The 16,689-nt window shown below is 37.7% G+C and overlaps 1 protein-coding gene across 1 annotated transcript in view; it reads right to left on the bottom strand.

Moving 5' to 3' along the window:
* LOC118193580 (polyamine-transporting ATPase 13A3-like) overlaps positions 1 to 16,689 on the bottom strand; it is a 236,671-nt gene that overhangs the window by 49,512 nt on the left and 170,470 nt on the right. Inside the window, exons 20-22 of the mRNA XM_085825885.1 lie at positions 13,643 to 13,744; positions 12,377 to 12,456; positions 10,237 to 10,389 (exon numbers count right to left, since the gene is read on the bottom strand). Of these exons, the coding sequence (XP_085682011.1) occupies positions 10,237 to 10,389; positions 12,377 to 12,456; positions 13,643 to 13,744 (335 nt within the window). The remainder of the gene's footprint in view (positions 1 to 10,236; positions 10,390 to 12,376; positions 12,457 to 13,642; positions 13,745 to 16,689) is intronic.

The following is a 16,689-nucleotide window of genomic DNA, read 5'->3' as shown; positions in this document are numbered from 1 at the left end:
GATAGCCCGAATACTAACTGTTCATTCGTCGGAGCCAGTCACGTGGGAGGTCACCCTCCCAGAAACTGACCCCGATTGATGCTGCTTGAAAACCAGAAAACTGGAACTTAGAATTCTGAACTCAAGTAATGCCTTCCGGTTACAGAGGTCATATATATAACTTTATAACAGATCACGGTTTAACAAATCATAAACAAGACATAAGAAATAACCAATCAAAAATAACATAAAGAATGGGATTAAGTTTCAGAATAACTCGGACCTGGCCGAAAGCTAATGAATGTATCGGAGGTGACAGAAAGCTATACTTCCTTTTAACCAGTAAGAATGCGATTACAAATATCTCAACACTTATAAAGACAAAACTGCATAAAAATTACTCATGCAGAACAGCTTTGTTTGGTATAAAACATTAGTATTAATCGTAGAAGACGCTATTTATTACGAGTAGTTATTGGATGTTCACTTGTTAGCGTATATATAGAGAGTTCTATATTACTTGTGTGTTTTTCATTTACGCCGTAGACTTCTACTGTATCTGAGAATTGGAATTGGAATTGTAATTATTTTGCGTAAAAAGGCCTTAGTGCGTTTTACTGTATGGTAAGAAATTTCTTGATTCGGGATGTCGGCACCTTACTTAGGTTAGGGCTAGCTTTTCGAAATTAAGGAGTTATGGATAAAGTAGCAACGTTATTAGATTTGAAATCAATTGAGAACACTATTTGTCAGTTAGGAAATGATAAAGATTCTGCACGCGCACTTAAGCAACTGCTAGAGAAAGAGAACGCAAAGCTTTTTGCTGTAACTGATAAAGATGAGGATACGATTGCTAGAATAAACTTCTTAGAAATTTCACTGCTTAAAATAAATACGCTGATAGCAAATGAAAAGATGGAAAATTTAACTGTAAATTCTGATAAACCGAAAAAGTAAGTCACTAGAACTACAAGCACTAAATTGCTGAAAAAGAAAAATGAAACTGATGAGGAAGGTTATATTTCGCCGAGAATAACGCATAAGCGTACTCGGTCGAACACTGATTATGAAGCCCCAGCGCAAAAGAATAAGTTTGAAAATCTTAACCCAGATGATCAAATGGACTAAGACAATATAAGCACAAGTGATTTTTTTCAACCAAAAAAGACTGCAGGACATATTCCCCCCTATAGTCTTGGATCATTTTAATGCAAACTGGGAAAAGCTCAAAGAGGAAATTGAGGCGAAAGGAATTAAAAAAATTAAGGGTAATATGACCGGAGATACCCTCAAAATTAAAGTGTTCGATTCGGACGACTACAGAGCCGTCACGAAAATGCTAAAAGAACGTGGAATTCCTTTTCACACTTTTCAGATAAACTCCAAAAAGCCCATAAAGGCTCTTATCAGGAAGCTCCCCAGAAATACTAACACGGAATTAGTTCTAAATGAGACAAAGGATCAAGGGATCCCTATTGAGAAAATTCGACAGCTCAGAAGCTATAAAGACGAAAATGTGACTCCGCTTCCAGTATTTGTGGCTGAATGCAAGAGAAACTCTCTAGGAAAGCAGATTTACCAAATTAAAACTTTGAGAGGACTTGATGTACGTATTGAGACTTACAAATCTAGACCGGGGCCCGTGCAGTGCCATAAGTGTCAGCGCTATGGTCACACACGGCCCCTGTGTAATTATAAAGCGCGCTGCTTAAAATGCGCTGAATTTTACGAAACGCATAAATGTAAATTAACTAAAGAACAAAAGCCTGCGATTTGTGCCCTTTGCGGTGGACCGCACGTTTTTTCTTATAAGGGGTGTTCTCAGCATCCAGAAAATATACAGAAAAGCATTGAAAATCGTAAAAACTGAAGGAAGCTAAAGCGAAAGGTTTCGAGCTCAAAAATGATGAATTTCCCGCGCTACCCAGCGTTAACCCTAATGCGAAAGTGTCGGCTTGGATCAAACAGTCTGCAGACCCTCCCACATTCTTTGATTGGATTAAAACGCAAATCCAAAAAAGCGAAGGAACTGTTTAATGAATTTAAAAAGGCTAAAAATATCTTAGCTAAATTGGAAGTAGGCATGAAAGCCTTCGAATATTTTACTAGTCTAGACTATGAATTTTAAAACGTCACAAAATATAAATACTGTGATCGCAGCCAACGCAGGCTTTATGAAAATTGCTTACTTCAATGCTAGTGGCATAAAACATCAACTCCATGAAATTGGAAACTTCCTTGATAAATTTCAAATTGATATCATGCTCATCAATGAGACTAAACTCCGAGTTAATGACAAAATTAAACTTCCAGGATATGCTATCGCCAGAAATGAAAGAAGGCACAATAGTGGTAGTGGTACCGCTATTTTAATCAGGAATCACATCAAGCATTCAGTTTTCCACCTCCCTGCTACTAGCTTTATTGAACATACAGCTGTTTTAGTGTATAGCACCACAAATGAGGCCTATCTCTTCATAGCAGTTTACAACCCTCCCGATAGACTTCTTCAGGTACAGGATCTCAATATTTTGACGTCCACGAATTACCCCACGATCATTGCGGGTGATCTGAATGCGAAATTTCATACTTGGTACACTAGGAAGGATAACCCGAATAGAAGAATTCTAAATAATTATCTGCTTAGGAACGATGTGAGACTAGTTGCCCCTCACTTACCTACTCACATCCATAATAATGGAGTGGGAGATATCTTGGACATTGTCTTACTCAAGAACATTAGTGCTACTTGAAGTGCACGAAGAATTATCATCAGACCACTTCCCGGTCACGTTTGATTTTTATGGAATTTATCCGCCTTTAAAAAAGATCTATAAAATAAATTGGAAGTCCTTCACAGAGCAGCTCAGAGATTACCCCTGTAATTGCAGCTTTAACCATTGCGGTGACATCGAAAATCAAATCTACTTTTTTACTCACAAAATGCAGAATGCCATTAAAAACGCTTCCTCGCCGAGGAATTCTGAAAGTCATCTCGCCCTTCCGACAAGAATTAAGGACATTATTAAGCGGAGAAATCGCATTAGAAAGCAGTGGCAATTATCCCGTAACCCCAGAGATAAGAGACTTGTTAATTATCTTAACAGGGAAATCAAACGCGAAATTCAGGATTTCCGGTCTGAAAAATGGAATTCTTTGCTGGAAAATATTGACTTGCAGCCAGGGACGGTCTGGAGAATCGCACGCTCGCTTCGAACCACAAGGACCAATAGCATTACTCCAATACATCACATCGGTGACATACACCCTTATGAGACTGAAATTGCGAACCTAATGGCAGAAGAATTAAGTTTTCCAACCCCACCCAGAAGAGGATACCGAGCATGAAAGAGAAATTCAATACTCCGTTACCTCGCTTAAATGCAGCACTCCATCTAACTACTTCGATCTCAATACCCCCAGAGAAGTTCGACAGATTATCAAAAATCTTAAAGTTCGCAAGGCCAGAGGTTTTGATGAAATCAGTAATGACGCTCTCAAGGCCCTCCCAAGAAAGTGTCTCGTTAAAATCTTTAATGCCTGCATACGACATAGATATTTTCCCCAGCAATGGAAGCACAGCATCATCATTAGAATTCCGAAGCCGGGTAAAGACCCGAAATTAATAACTAGTTACAGGCCGATTAGCTTGCTTCCTGCTTTGGGAAAGGTTTTTGAAAGAGTTCTAAAAATCAGACTTACCAATCACCTTGAGAGACTTGACCTCATCGACAGTTCGCAATTTGGATTTCGAAGCGGTCATTCCACTACGCATCAAATTTTAAATCTGGTTGAATATATTGCAGGCAACTTTCAAAAAAGAAGGCAGTCGCTGCGTGCTTCCTCGATTTCGAAAAGGCATTCGATCGAGTGTGGCACGCAGGACTTTTCCATAAGCTCCCCAATTTCCTGCTCCCGGTCAGCTTTATTCAACTTATGATTCCCTGCAACGCTATGATCAACTTATGAACTTATGATCAACTTATGAACTTATGATCACCTTATGATGAATCTTATGATCTCATATCTTTACCGTAGAACATTCCAAGTAAAGTGTGGAAATGCAATTTCCATTAAAAAGATAATTTACAGTGGTGTCCCGCAAGGAGCAGTGCTCGCTCCCTGTCTTTTCAATATATTTATAAATGACCTCCCAAATCCCTTGGATTCCAAGATTCTAAAATACGCCGACGACTGGGTCGTACTTACGGATTCTGTCAGCCCGCTTCTTGCAATGGAAAAACTGCAATTCAAAGTAAATATCATTACGAAATAGTGCAAGGATTGGAAAATCAATTTAAATTCTAGTAAATGCTGTGTTGTTCTTTACAGACGCCACAGGCAGAATGTAATTGTTAATACGGATATCAAAATTAAAAACGATACAGTTCCGATGGCTGACTCCTATAAGTATTTAGGAGTTATTATAGATAGCAAGCTTACCTTTAAATACCATGTTACAGCCGTAGCGGAAAAAGCGAATGCTGCGTTCTGTGCCCTTTACAGCTTGATTGGCAGGAAGTCTAACTTATCGATAAAAATCAAAAGAACACTGTATCTGTCCTTAATCAGACCGATTATGTTATACGCAGTGCCAGCATGGGCGACAGTCAACAAGACTGAGCGTGCTAAACTAGACATAATACAAAATAAAATACTTAGAGCGATTGTGAACTCACCGTGGTTTGTGAGGAACTCTCAAATTCAGGAGGATCTGAATGTGAAGGCCATGCATGAACAAATTTTGATCACTTCACATAATTTCATTGAAAGCCTTAGAACCTCTTCCTACGCTTCTATTAGAAGCCTGTGCGATTATGACCCTACTGTTGAATATGTGGTCAAAACACCCCGCACCATACATCACAACCCGTCTTGGTAGTTGTATTTATGTAAGTAGTTTTCAGATTTTTTCTATGTTTTATAATTACGACTTTTGTTATTTTTGAATGCAACATTTGCCACCACGACCAGGAATGCCAGTCCCAAGCTCTGAAAGTTTTTTACGCCTCCGGGTGACAGAAGTACATCTCTTTTATTTTACTACCGTGATTGGCCTTTGGCAATTCTGAACTTTTGGTAATAACTCTGTGTAGTTGAAACCGAGTGCGAGCGAAAGCAATTGAATTGAAATTAGAAGACGCTGAACAAATCAAGAAGCTGTTTACCTGTCTTAGGTTTGGACACGCCTTTTCAAGACGTAATATTGACTATTCTAGAAACAAGTTACAATCATACTATACTTCATACCAAGAATCGACTGGTGGTCTCTTTCTCGATATTTCATAGGCCTTTGAACGCGTTTGGCTGGAGGGATTCACTTACAAACTTATTACTCTGGGTTTCTCAGACTACATTACACACACAATTGATTCCTATTTCACCGATAGATACTTTGTTGTTCGCTTGAAAAATACACACTCCTCCGGCAAATCAAAGCCGGTGTCCGCAAGGGCAGCAATACTTCAATACTTGGACCAATAATTTTCTTACTTTATGTAAACGGCATATCCCGCGCTCCCATCACAACAATTGCCATGTATGCAGACGATACTGCGATCCTCGCACGAAACGCATCTTTGGATTAAGTTAAACATACACTACAAAATCACATACATGCACTATAGCTCCTTAAGAGCTGGAAAATAAAGATCAACGTCAAAAAACCTGTGGCGGTCACGTTTTCATACCGAAGAGGTTTTCATACCATCTTTAATATTTGTGTGTATAATACTGCTATCCCCTGGTCCAAGCAAATAACCTATCTTGTTGTTATACTTGACCAAAGATTAACATCGAACAACTATACACGAAGAGTTTGGCATAAAACCTATTACTGTATTTATTGCAAAAATTTCTAAAAAACATTAACAGAATTTCCAGGGTTAACAACTCTCACAAACGTCCCATTCCCTGCAACGCTTGTACGCTCTGGTTCTCCCCCTTTTCTCTCAGTCAATCGCTAAAGCTCCTGCTATGAACAAATCACCTTATTCTTGCTCCTCACGTGACCATCCGGCGCACTTCTGTTAACATGTTCGACCCTGCGATCATTACTGACTTACTCTGTTGCTTCATCACCATTATGGACTGTTTATTATATCCACAAGAGTTTTTCACAATTTTGTACACATTTTCTTCAGAAATTCTCTTCCTAAACATCTTATCTTTCTACTCATCTGCAATGTATTATGCAACTGCATCTACGTTATGGACGTTTACCGACGAAGGTTTGCTGGGATATAATTCTAAAAATATTGCATACAGATTTATTAAAGGCATAACCGGAAGATAAGAACGACATAATTCAATCATTTTTAAAGCAAAAAATGCACAATTTACAAGCGTATAAGAATAAAGAAACTGAGATCACTGAGCCGAGTAACAGAGTGGATATATATACATATATTTATATACTTTTGGTGCGGCCAATTGCAACCAAAATAAGAGGTGCACATCTACATGTTATAGCAATCCTATATGCAAAATAACAACGTTCTGAGGCTACTCGTATTTGAGTTATGCGAGATACGTACGTACGCACAGACGCCACGAAAAATTCTCTACAGAATTCATTTTAAATTAGTTTTAAAATTTTTTCGGGGAAAAGAGTCCTTTATTCTGTTCTTAAGTACAGATATCACGCAAAAACATCGTTAAATTGCATTCGATAGCGGTGGAAATGGATATTTGCGTTGAAATATGATGCCTGAAACTTTTCGCGATTACAATACGCCAATACTTCGTACAAGGAAGTAAAAATAGTCATAAATTCACTTTGAAATGGCAAAAAGTTTCCTTTTCCTCTGGTTTTGCCGAGATTAACAGTTTAAAATCTGTTGTGAACATCAAAGTTTCTTGTACAGCCTACAAAATTATGCACATTTTCCGCTATACTTCATTTAAACTTATTTCCTCGAATTATTCTAACTTAATTAACCGATTCTTCAAGGCAAGTTGAAAATTAGATAAAAAATTAAAAATTCTGACATTAAATATCCTGGTCAATTTCTGCCGTATGGGAGTCAGGCATCTTACAATTTTATTTTTTCACAACAATAATAGAACTTTTCAGAATATAAGTATAGAAACCGGGAGATCGCATTAAATTTTAAATTCAGTTTTATTTTTAAATTTAATATTTCTTAAATGAATATTTTCGTCATTTAAAAACATTTCTGTAACTGGATATAAATGATTGAGCGCCGCCTGAAATAACCACTGACCTGATTTTGTTGTAAAAGTCTTAGTGTTAATAGTCATCTTGGCAGAAGGGAATATTTCCTCCGTGTAAAAATATAAATATAAATATTACATGGGCATACAAGGCCTGTGTATAAGCATAGATATGTTGATTATGAACATTGTCTTGTACAAGTTACATATCATAATTACATGAAATCATGACAGCTATGTGTACATTTAAACATTATCTGAATTCATATTTACAATACATTTACTGAGATAATCAAAGTAAAATTGTAATTCATTTACACATTGACTGGATTTACAATATCATTTAAAATGCTTTACAATATTATTTTTATCAAGTACATACAAACTGATATGTAATATGCTTACATTACAATAGTTTTGCTCTTACAGTCCTGTTACTATTCTACGGGGTGAGCTATTTTTCTAGTGTTGATTTTCAGTTGTTGTAGTATTTGGAATTGCTATTAAAATTATATTGCGAAGATACAATTCTCAAGGGAGCGTGAGAATTTCTTAGTACCTTGCTGAGCATAACCTGATTACCTCCTCTATTTTAGTTTTCGTCTGCTTGTTGCCGCAGGTATTCTCCGCCCATTGCGGCCAGCATTCGCTGCTTGACATTTTTAAATGCAGTTTATCGGTTTGTGGGGAGTTGAACAGGAAGTGATCTGCATCACCTACCGCACCACATTAACATAATTCTGATGCTCGTTTGCCGAATCTCTTAAGATAATGTGGGAAGGGACAATTGGCAGTGTAGAAGTGAGTTTGTGCTCCGCTGTATATATTAATTGAGCATGTTAACTTTCGGAAAGAACTCGTAGGTTCTCCTCCCTGTGCTTTCCCTTTCCCACCTTTTCTGCCATTCTTGTAAAAGGCTATTGAGCTTGATTTTTTTAAATAGGACTGCGGAACATTTACTGCTTTTTCCAATCTACTGGAGTCATTGGCTGCAGATTTCGCAAGCACGTCCGCCGCTTCGTTGCCAGTAATATTCACATGAGCTGGAACCCAGATCAGGGTAGGTCTGTCATCTAGTGGGATACTTAGTAGAATTTTCTGAATATCTTTTACCAAAGGACTCCTTGTCTTGTGCTCTCGTATGGACTCCAAACTTGAGACAGAGTCGCTATATATGTTGGCCTTTATTCCTAATTGATATTTTGCCAAATTGATGGGTGCTTTTAATGCAAGAAGCTCTGCCTGAAAGACGGTATTTTTATCTGCCAGTCGTCTTTCCCAAGTTTTAACTACTTCTCCTTCTTGGAGTACACAGTAGGCGTAGCTTGTGCCTTTCTCCGTCTTTGAGCCGTCTGTATAAATAGCTAATGCCTTCTCATTTGGCGGGGTGTATTGCATGTGTATTGTGTGCGATAAATCTGTATCTGCATCACCTACCCAGGTGATGCAGGTACTATACCATAGGGTGTCCAAGTATGATCGGCTTGCGCTTCTCATAGTCTGTGTGATAGAATGTCTTTTGCCACAGAGAGACGTTATTTTTTAGGCGCAATGTCCTTACTAATTGTGATTCTCTCTCCACTAGAAGGTCCAGTGGAGGGATACCCGCCAGCACTTGCAGTGCCGCAGTTGAGGATGTTCTATAACTTTTGCATACGATCAAAAGTTGCATTCTTTGTATGGTAAGAAGCTGCCTCCTCATATGGGCAGTAAACTTCCTTCCCCATATAGCAGCCGCATAAAATATGATCTTTTCTGAGATTGTTCTGTACCAGCTTTTGAGTATAGTGATTGGAGTGCCCCAATGAGGTCCTGATATTCTAACCATTGGATTACTAAGTTGATATATTTTCTGCTTAAGCTCTTTAATAAATATATATGACTAACGATCAACTATTGCGAAAATAAAAACCACGTAAGGGAGTATATATATATACGTATATGTGTGTGTGTGTGTGTTATAATACTACCTATTGCAATAAAAATGTAACTTACATAACTAGAAGTCCTATAGCAGTCCCATATACAGAATTTCAAAGTTCTACGTCTAATCGATACCTACGTACGTAGGCACAGACGTCACAAAAAATCTCTTTTGAGTCCATTTTACAATCAGTTTTAGAAAAATAATTCTTTATTCTGTACGTAACAGGCATAACTGACAGTATCTGCTCTCAGGTTTCTCAGTTCAGAGCCGACTACGAAGTATTGAGATATCTCCGCGTGAGCTTGGCTCTTTAGATGTGCTTTGTATTGCGTTGTGTATAACGGTCTTAGTAATTTGAAATGTAACTACTTATTATGTTCTGTGATACCAAGAAGAGCTGTACGAGTATTTTTGCGGAAAGTTCCAAAATTGTACGTACTTTGTTTCTTTTGGAAATATGAGATTTATCGAGCTACTATCGGTTCTGTCTGCATTCAATCGATTACGAACCCGTACGCACGATATATTATTTTTAACAGAGCTAACATATTGCTGTTGAAACCACTTGCTTTGTTGATTAAATTTGAAAAATAAGTATCTCATGCTCAGGTAATGTCAACATATTGGTGCTGAAGGTAAAGTATTTTATTTCGGAGATAGGCAATAATCGCTTAGATTTTTAATAATCTAAAATTCATGAAGTTTGCACAAAACATAAAATAAATAAAGAAAACAAATTAGAAGTTGAAAATTCGGGCTTCGAAAAGTTCACTTTGCAATGGACGACCATGTATGTTCAAAATAAAAAAAGAGGTCAAAATCTTGATTAGAGAACGTGTTATCAATTAATGGTTCTGCTGATAGCCCTAAACCAAATGCTTTTAATAACAGGCAAAACATCTCATACTAAAACAGGTTGATTATAACTATATGACTACGTTTGGGAACATTTTTATAATTATTTTAATCTCTTCGTACGAAATATAAAAGTACAGTTAAGCAAAGATTTCATATTTTGAATTTAAAGATTAATTAAAAAAATTGCTCCCAGTAGCATAAAAGAAAGAAAAATAAATTAAATCTTTATAGAATATACACAGGTAAATTACTCAAGACTTTTCTCAAAGAAACATTTGTGAATGAAATAACCTCACCTGATGACAGTGGGGATGCATTCGATATTAAATTTAGAAGAGGTAAATGGAGCTGCAGCTGATACTTCGGCTACAGATAGCGATACACCAGTGTGGGCTGCTTTCAGTGCTCCGCAATCGTTTGCTCCATCACCGCACATGCCAACTTGATAGCTTGCAAAAGATAATAAACTGCGTTAATTTCTGAGCTTTCCATTTATTCGATTTATATTTTTATTTAATATATATGTGCACACTCGTATGCAAAATTAAGATAATTTGCATATATTGAACTTCTGAAAACCTAAACCTAATGGATAGGTCTTAATGAAATCTGGTGCAAATATACATTTATAACAGAGAAAGAGATGTACAATTAAAAATTATTTTATCTATGCATGATTATCAGAAGTGTTCATAGTGCAGGGATATTCAAAATCCACATTAAGACATCGATCTGAAAATGAGTCCAATACGGGGTATGGTTCCCTCTCACACTCAGACATGTTGCGCAATGTGACGGCATACTAGATAAGAGGCAGGTGAGAAGACCTTGCGGCAGTTGATCGCACTTCTGCAGCGAGGCAGTTTTTAATACCGGGATTGTTCTCGGAGGGGGATAAGATAAGATAAGATAGTTCTTGGCTGCCCTGCCCCGTAAACTAAACCCACTACAGGTCCACTTCTCCTTTGGGCACTTCGTGGAGGTTCAGCCTCCACTATTACCCTTCCAGGGGAGCAGCGCATCGCCTGGATACGACACCAGGCAGCACTGGTCGTCAATTGCTCCTGCCAGTCGCATGGGCGAGCCCGTCGCAGAGAGCCGTTACCCAGCAAACCGGGGGAAACGGATCCAACCGCTCAGGACATACCAGACTCCGAGGCCGGCCAATGAGTGACCTTTCCCAGAGCCTTCAGAACACCAAGTTCATAAATTTTATACCCCCGTGGCCGAGACTGCCTAGGTACAGATTCTAGCCAGTAGCTTCGCAGAGTTCTCTACGTTGACTCTCCGGGGGGCGGAGGGAGATAGCGAAATGAAATTACTATCTCAAGAGCGTCCTAAATAAGCCTTGTAGAACTAAGGTCAAAATATATGGATGGTCAATTCGTGCGGCAAATATCGTCGTCACTTTTCAGGTAATTGTCGACCAGTTAAGCCCTATGTGGATGAGTGTTATTGTCCATTAAGAGGAACCCAAGACCAACTGCGGCCTGAAAAGTCGAACATACATCTCCTCTCTATATCTCACAGCAGTCACAGAGTCTTTGTCAAATACGTGCAAATCATTACACCTTCACATCTACATGATCCTTTATCATGATGAGGTACGGATGGTATCCTGTTTCAGATTATCTCCAGATACAAGTACTCCGAGAATCAGTGTCCAGGCTGAATCTCGACTTATCTGTAAGAGGCACGTGGCTCTACGGATACCTGCTACAAGGCGCATGTTGTCTGCTCTTTGATAACCGCTCTCCTCTGTCTACTGCAATCAGCGGATGTTCTGGCATACATCTCAATCTAATGAAGCCTTCGAGCAACTGTAGACCGTGAAATTCGGTTTCCAGTGGCAGCATACAGCTCACATGAGAGCTATGAAGTTGTAGCAATTCTATTTCGTTGCGCTGAATATGCCAAATAACGATCCTCCTTCGTTATTGTGGATTTTGGTCAACTTCGTCCAGGGCTTCTCGATATAGATCCATTGTTATGTAACTGTTTCCACAAACTGCAGAATATACTGGATTATATTGAGCTTTGTTACCATCTGTGCTTGTGACTGTCCTGCTTCCAATCTGTCGACAATTTTCCAACTCATTCTGCGATCCATACGTTTGTGGCTACTCATTCATTTGATACTTATAAAATTTACCCAACTCTTGCAGAAGACTCGGCGAATGTCGTAAAGGAGTACGATTACACCAATCGCCGAAAACCCTCCGCGCATCTCCACACAAGTGTACGCTTACGTATTCGACTCTGAATATTTGCACAATATTTCGGTAGAATAATCAGTACCTTTGGCTCTTCGTAAAAATAGACATAATTTGCAAATTCTCTTAAGAATATTACGCAGAATAACATAAAATGGTATAAAAAATACTGTATCATACCGTATTTATAGTTTCGATTAAAAGTTGTTTTTTTCATACTTACTCAAGATTTTGAAGAGCTTCGATAAGGTGACGTTTCTGATCAGGTAACATGCGAGCGAATACAGTTCCGTTAAGGAGAATCTAATGAAGATTAGAAGCAAATGGCATGCTTATAAATTTAAAATTTAGAAACATCTCATCAAAATATATATTTCATAGGATAAAAAATTGTTATATACCCAAACGGAAAGCTAAAGCAAAATTAAGAACGGCGCTAATGGTGCCGGTAGTGTGCCGCTAATGTACTATTAATCACATTTTATAGTTAGTTATTAACAGTTGCTTGAAAATATTGGGAAGTGCGGTATTTTGAGAATGCGCCCGTTAATGCTCGTTTGCACGCGCGAACTTGACGGTTCCGTTAAAAGCAAAAAAAGGGCACTCACTCTTTTTGAAATCAACTTGGGTACCTGCACAGTTGCGGCGTAAAACAAATAAACAGCTTAAGTGATAATATTATTCAAAATTTCAAGATTGAAATAAATTCTCAGCAAATGAATCTAATCCCATTAAAAAGCTGTTTGGCTCGCGTTCATTTCTTCAACTCAAAGTTCCGCTAATGTTAATGTACCTTTAGAATGAAGTAAGTTCTCTGTGCTAATCAAATGAGTGGGATATTATCGGCTCTGTTCGAGGACAGAAGTAGCGAGGTTTCATCTATGTGTACTTTATGTTGTCATTGTGGGAAATTTGACATCTCTAACCTAATCAGAACAAATAATCGAATTTTATAGTGGCATGGAGTATAAGACTGCATCTGTCGTTGGTATGAGACTTGATCACCGTATAGATGACAGTAGACCCAATTTTGAGAAACAGCACTGAGCGACGCGTCTAAGGGTCATCCACTCCTCTTTTTCTACCATCCAACCATTCGAAAGAAGTTGCAGCCCGCAGTATATTTTGAAGGCTCTCATGCTGCACAGAACTAAATGCTTACAAATATCCACGCCTTCTCCGGGATTCAAATCCAGGGTTTTCGATACGACAATCAGCGTCACTAGCTACTATCCTATCTGAGAGAATTTCTACTTCTTCTTAAGCATATTAGTAATAAATGATGTTATTTCATGAGAAGTTTTATCTTTCTAGTTTCTTAAAGATAATACTACCGTAATTTTTAGGGCAACATTTTGGCCCATGTTCATGGAAGTGTTACATGCGATTTTGTGATACTTCTCAGGAAAACAGTGTTCAAGTACTTATACTAAAAGCGTTAAATTATTAATTTTTTTATGAAATATCTAAAAAATATTAGTTTTAGTACCTTATCAAGTAAATTTTTATTAAAATTCCAAAGAGCTTCAAAAGAACTTCCTTCCATAGCGAAATGATATGTTGTTTCGGAGCTTGCTAATACTCGAGTTTCCTGGGAGGAAATACCAAAAAAATAAAAAAATAAATTAATGAAAATGCATAGAAAATACATTAGATTCATTATAAGCTGCTGGTAATAAGTATTGTTTACAAAGTAAATTATATTGTTTAATATCATAGAGAAACTTTTAGCAGCAGCATAAGTTTTTAATAAATTTGCTGTTGAGAAAATAAAGATACATGCAATTGAAAATTTATAACATACTAAATAATTCTATGAATCTTACTAATTTTTATATTCGAGATTTTCACGTGTAATAAAACGATATAGGTAAATATCAGAATTAAATCTGCAGCTTTTAAACAGTTTTATTGTGAAGTTCTGGGATGTGAAGTAAGCGAAGGAAGCAGTTTTTGTTAGGTGCATTCAGCTTTGTTTACTTCTTGGAATTAGAAATTTAGCTGTCTTTTTTATTCATTTATATTGTCGGGTGAGATGAGTTATTGCCGCTGATCTAAATCCAGTTAAAAGTTACATCAAATGATAGACAGAATATTATCAATACTAAACAAATTTATTGTTTGACCTCAGGAATGCCAAACGTTCCTAGTTGTCCTGGAAAGTCGTTTTTAAAAAATTATTATTTTTTTTTTAAAATAAAAATTCACTGGCTCTAAATAATGTTTTCGGAATGCTAGTTCCTTCCGGTTTTCCTTTCTGAAAAAAAAAAAAAAAAAAAAAAAAAAAAAACTTGTAAGATGGAAAAAAAAAATTAATCGATTCTTCATTTTTGACTTTTAGTTGTAAAAATTGCTTTAGCCCCAAATTTTGCTCTTTGTAGGGTAAATATTTCCCGCGTTCCTGACTGTCTTCCTACTGTGAAAATATTCATTTTCTTGTGCACGTTTCGTGGTTTTGCTTCATCTGTCCCTTCTCAAGCTATTCTTGTGGTGACAATTTTACGAGTATTTTGTGGCCTTTGCCGAACCATTTCATCAGTCCTTCCTACCACACATGACTTTGTCGTTCCTACCAGACATGGATGGACTCTCTTGTTTTACTGAAGCGTAGTTGTTGAATTGAATACCGTGATGGACGCGCCAGTGATATTTTCTTTCGTATTTAATAGTGGTAGTTCTTGCATATGTGTGCATCTATTTCAAATTAGCATTTTAAAGTTTATATGTCATAATGGAGTAGACAGCGCAAAATTATCAATCGAAGAAAATTCCATAATCTTCACATACACTGATCATCAAAATTAAAGGATAATGAGAAAAAATATGCTCACTAAGTTAATGTTGCAACGAGTGTCCAATACTGTATAATTTACGTTAATTATAAATACAACTGAACGAAAAACTGTTTTTCCGCGCATACATTAGAGTAGGAAATATATGCAAATTCGGTAACTGACAATGTGCTGCGCAAGGGACACATGTTGGAAATCCGGTTTCTAAATTGGTTAAAGCGAATGCGGTTCCTGACAGTTAAAAGTATTCAATAGTTATAGTGCAAAGGCATCATTTAAGTGAAGGTCAAAAGTGACGCATGAATGGTGGAACCGAAGGAGGTGAAGCATAAATGCAGGTCACCAAGGATTTGAATACCTTCAAAGAGCCATATCAAGAGTTTACAGCTCCTTTTTAAGCACTGGATCAGTTTGCGAAGCTTTGGTTTTAGACTTTCAGGTTGCCACAAAAACTCGAATTAGCCTATCTACTGCTGCCTGGAGGCTTAACGAGGTTGGACTGTATGCAATAGAACAAATGGTTTGTATCCCACTTACTCCAGATTCCAAAGGATCCAGCTTAAACTGGTGCCGCTGTCCTGTTCAATGGAGGGAAGACGACTGGGTCCGAGTATTCTGTACTAACGAGTTCGGATATAGTTAGAACAAAGATTCTAGATATGCTTTGAACTTGCCTTCCATTTGTTCGTGAAATATCCCGTTTCCGCGACCCCGATTTAATGGTTTGGGGAGGTATAATGACTCGAACCGAGCTACATATCTTTCAAGGAGGTCCTGTAACAACTCAGAGATATATAGATCAGGTATTGGAACCTCAAATTAGACTGCTTAGGGGTTCTAGTGCCCCGGAAGTTTTTCTAATGGATGACAATGTTAGGCCTGATCGAGCATATGTGGTGTCAGAATACTTGCAAAAAGAACATGCCACTCGAAAGGATTGGCAATTCAATCAATCAGAGCCGAATTTAAGCGCACGAAATTCCCCCCCCCGGACATTCCAGGGGCTAAGTGTACTTTTAGAAGAGTAGCGTGCAATTCCACTAGACTTTATCAACACTTTGGTAAAGTCTATGAAATCAAGATGTGAGGTGTGCATATCTGTGCGAGATTACCATGCACCATATTAAAGAAAATATTTTCCACAAGAGCTGACTTAATTTTTCAATCATTTTCAAATTCTCATAAGTTTGGTTTTAATTTCAATATTTTGCGAATAATCAACTGCCAGACATTGTAAATTATGTTAACTAATGCTTTTGGGCAAATTTCTATTAATAATTTTTAAATATCAGTTACGTTTTATTTCTGTCATTCTCCTTTAATTTTGATGACCGGTGTATTCATGAAATACTACTAGTGTTTGTTCATTTTCATACACCAGGACTACTTTCAGAAATATATAGGGAATATTCTTTATATATTCTATGAATATTCCAAAAATTTAGGTTATAAACAGAAAGCAATTGTGTTACTCTGTAGATATCTAAAATTTTTCTTTGGACTTTTGTCCAAGAAACCATCACAACCCATACTATACTACAGGTTTGGGCTTCCCTGTTCCGAGAACTAGCTCACTACAGGTCGACTCTGCCTTCGGGCACGTCGTGGAGGTTCAACCTCCACTATTACCCTCCAGCAGAGCCGCGCACCACCTGGATACGTCACCAGGCGGCACCGGTCGTCAATTGCTCCTGCCAGTCGCTCGGGCGAGCCCGTCGCAGCGGGACATTACCCAGCGAACCCG

The sequence above is a fragment of the Stegodyphus dumicola genome, chromosome 1 (assembly GCF_044657685.1).
Source record: "Stegodyphus dumicola isolate Sdum_Otavi_A_Nest chromosome 1, ASM4465768v1".
NCBI classification, from domain to species: domain Eukaryota; kingdom Metazoa; phylum Arthropoda; class Arachnida; order Araneae; family Eresidae; genus Stegodyphus; species Stegodyphus dumicola.
The sequence above is the reverse complement of the archived record's forward strand: the minus strand, read 5'-3'. Positions and strand labels throughout refer to the sequence as shown.